General features: G+C 39.6%; 1 protein-coding gene across 1 annotated transcript in view; it reads right to left on the bottom strand.

Moving 5' to 3' along the window:
- Positions 1-3,118, bottom strand: part of snrnp70 (small nuclear ribonucleoprotein 70 (U1)) — a gene marked incomplete in the record, with an annotated part of 22,319 nt that overhangs the window by 11,585 nt on the left and 7,616 nt on the right. The window contains 1 exon segment of the mRNA XM_014020959.1: positions 2,118-2,199. Coding sequence (XP_013876413.1) covers positions 2,118-2,199 — 82 coding nt within the window.

Below are 3,118 nucleotides of genomic sequence, written 5' to 3'. Positions count from 1 at the left end.
TTTTCTCATACCTACTATTTTTCACTGTTTGACTTGATCAAGACTTTTCTAAGATTTTACATTACAAAATAGGTAAAAGTGTGTGACTTGTACTGTGATGGTAAAGGGTCAATATCGGTATCGGACATTTCTCAAAGTTGTAATATCGGTATCGTATCGGAAGTGAAAAAGTGGTATCGGGACATCCCTCCCAATTTCCTCAAATTCAAGAACCACGCGCGACGGCAATTACCTACTTCTACCGTAGAATGTTACCAATAAACAGTTAAAATACAATGTAAATTCAATAAAAATCTGAACAGCGTAGAAGTTGTTGAGTCAGAATCAATGAAAAAAGTGGATTGAATATATAGTCTACTTTCGTGATATTCTTAGCCTACACAATACACGGATGTGTCTAGTGAGGACAAGACAAGGCCTTGTCAAAGCCTTAAAGCTCTTCAGCAAAAAACATCGCAACAGAACCAGAAATCCGTCCTGGCCACATTTAAAGTGATAGAACTCCGTCGTAGTGACGGAGAACTTTAAGCCCTGCTCTGAATAGCTTTTTTTGGCAAGCCAGGTGTCCTGAATTTTACATTTTCCAGGCATGTCATCGTGCGCAACTCGACTCTGAAATGTGACTGGCAATTCACGCAATCTCTCACGAGAAGGCCGCATACTGTTATGCACACGTTTATACACACTACATACGGGAAACGGAAGCGCAGAACAAAACAAAATAAATAAATAAAAATAATTATCACATATTGACAGCGGTCATCATCAATTTCAAATCCCCCCCTCCAAAAATTCAAGGACTTTCAAGGACAGGTGGCTATTTTAGCTGTTTTCAGGAACTTTCAAGGGCCTTGAAATTATTTTTTCAAATTCACAAACTTTCAAGGATTTCAAGGACCCGTGGGAACCCTGTGCCCAAATAAGCAAATTCCATATTTTATACTGGATTCTATGTTGTTTAGTTGATTCCGCAATTCAGTTTGTGTTTTCTGCATTGTGGAAATCATAGAGCCCTATATAGCAAAGAGACCTACACTGAATGTTCACAGACTCTTGTACTGAAAACAACTGGAACACAGAAAATCTTTTGTACATTTGACTGTAAAATAATTGGTTGTTAACAGCCTGTGATAGAGTTATCAAAGTCAGGTCCACAAAAACCCATTTGTGCGCATAAACCCAGGTACAAAAGTAGTTGCAAACATTGCCTGAAAGCATGGCCACATGTCTCACTTGTTGCAAACACTCAGAATTCGGTGAGATGACAGCTTTCAAATTTAAAGTCGCCAACAGTTTCAGCTCAGTGAAAGACACTGCATGGCTCATCAGTCTGAAGATAATGCTACCGTATTTTTTTTGTAAATAAAAAATACCATACTCTCAACTACACTTTGAGCTCTGCACCAATTCCACATGGAAGCATAAATTTAGCTTTAGATGTTTTAATTATCTGAAGAGATAGCATTTAGATTATAAGCTAAGCACTATCTCAATAACATTGAGTTTTAGTGAGCCCATCATGACCAGAATTGAAAACCAGCAATAAAAACTGACAGACAGCCTCAAAAAACCTAGTCATATGAGGAAATGGAATTTGATGGATGTCAGGCAGAAGCCCTGTCAATGTTTGGTCTCCAGTCTGACCTTGAGCTTACCATTACAGTCCAACCAGGAGAGCGGCTCTTCCACAGAACTACAACATCTCACAGTTAAAAGACAATTTGCCCTTTGACAAGCAAACATGTTCAGGTTGACAAATAAACACACAGCTGTACCTCTGTTATTCCATTTTGACCCTGTATGACTGAATCGGCCCCCACCCGCCCTGCTACAGGCCCAACTATTAACCAACCAACGACACACACCAAACAAGCGCACACACACAAACCAAACAAGCACCAGACTACTTCATGCAAACTGGACGCCTGTAAACAGCGCTCTAAGAACTTGGATGTCGTGAACAATTTTTTGTCCTTTTAGGTAATGGTCACTCGTCAAGGTGATGGTGAACCCCCCCCCAGAAAAGGTTGTCGAAGTAAAATAATAAAGCCCTTCATGTCAGTCTGGCCATTCTCACCGTGTGTTCATTACAGAATGAGTGATCAGGTGGTACTCACAGTGCATGTCTCGTTCATGCTCATACTCAATGAAAGCATAGCCACGAGGCTTCCCCGTCTTCTTGTTGTACACAATATAGATCTGAAACAAGAAAGGATGGATCCGTTAGACCTCGAGGAGTCTGGTTCACTAAAGACCTGATGCAGATTCTCAGTCCTCCAGGACATGGCAAGTAGGGGTCTCTGCAGTACATAGGGGGAGTTTCTTGTTGTGTTGGGGAGTTTGTCCTAATTGTGATTGGCGGAGTTTAGATAATAGGTGGAATTTGGGTATGGGCAAAGTTTGACAAAACCATGATTGGTCGGATTGACTTGTCTTGTGGGGCAATTTAAAAAGATAAAGTAATGGTAAAATTATTGTGAACATGTAAACATGATTAACTGACTTCAAATTTCATCCTGCAAGCATCTTCCTGTCTCAAGTTATGATTAATATTAATTCATATATAGCAACCTACAGGCTGGTTAGGGCCAAATTGTTACACATCCCTCCACATGTACAGCATTCAAATGTTGTGCAGCTAGCACCTTCCTGTCTCGAGTTATGACTAAAATTTATATTTATATTTAAAAAATATAGGTACTTCAAGGCCATTTGGCCAAAGCTTCTCCCAGGCACCAGCTTCTTCAAACCCCACCTAAAATAGTCAGTCTAACCAATCACATGTTTAACAAACTACACCCATAAAACTCAAACAGACCAATCATGTCTTGGACAACTCTTCCAACAAAACGAGAAACTCACATTTAGTGACTGCAGAGATACCCTTCCTTTTGGATATTACAAACCCAAAACATTAAAAATAAATAAMTAAAATTAAGCACCACATTTTAACAGCGAGACAGATCATGACGTTACAATAACGTTTCCTGTACTAAAAATGCATTCCAAGCTTCTGTAGAGCAGTGGTTCCCAAACTTTTTATCTTCTGACCCACAAAACATCCATGGCAAAAACTTGTGACCCCAAATAGGTCTGAGTACACGAACTTTGTTAATAA

The sequence above is a fragment of the Austrofundulus limnaeus genome, unplaced genomic scaffold, assembly GCF_001266775.1.
Source record: "Austrofundulus limnaeus strain Quisiro unplaced genomic scaffold, Austrofundulus_limnaeus-1.0 Scaffold274, whole genome shotgun sequence".
Lineage (NCBI taxonomy): Eukaryota > Metazoa > Chordata > Actinopteri > Cyprinodontiformes > Rivulidae > Austrofundulus > Austrofundulus limnaeus.
The sequence above is the reverse complement of the archived record's forward strand: the minus strand, read 5'-3'. Positions and strand labels throughout refer to the sequence as shown.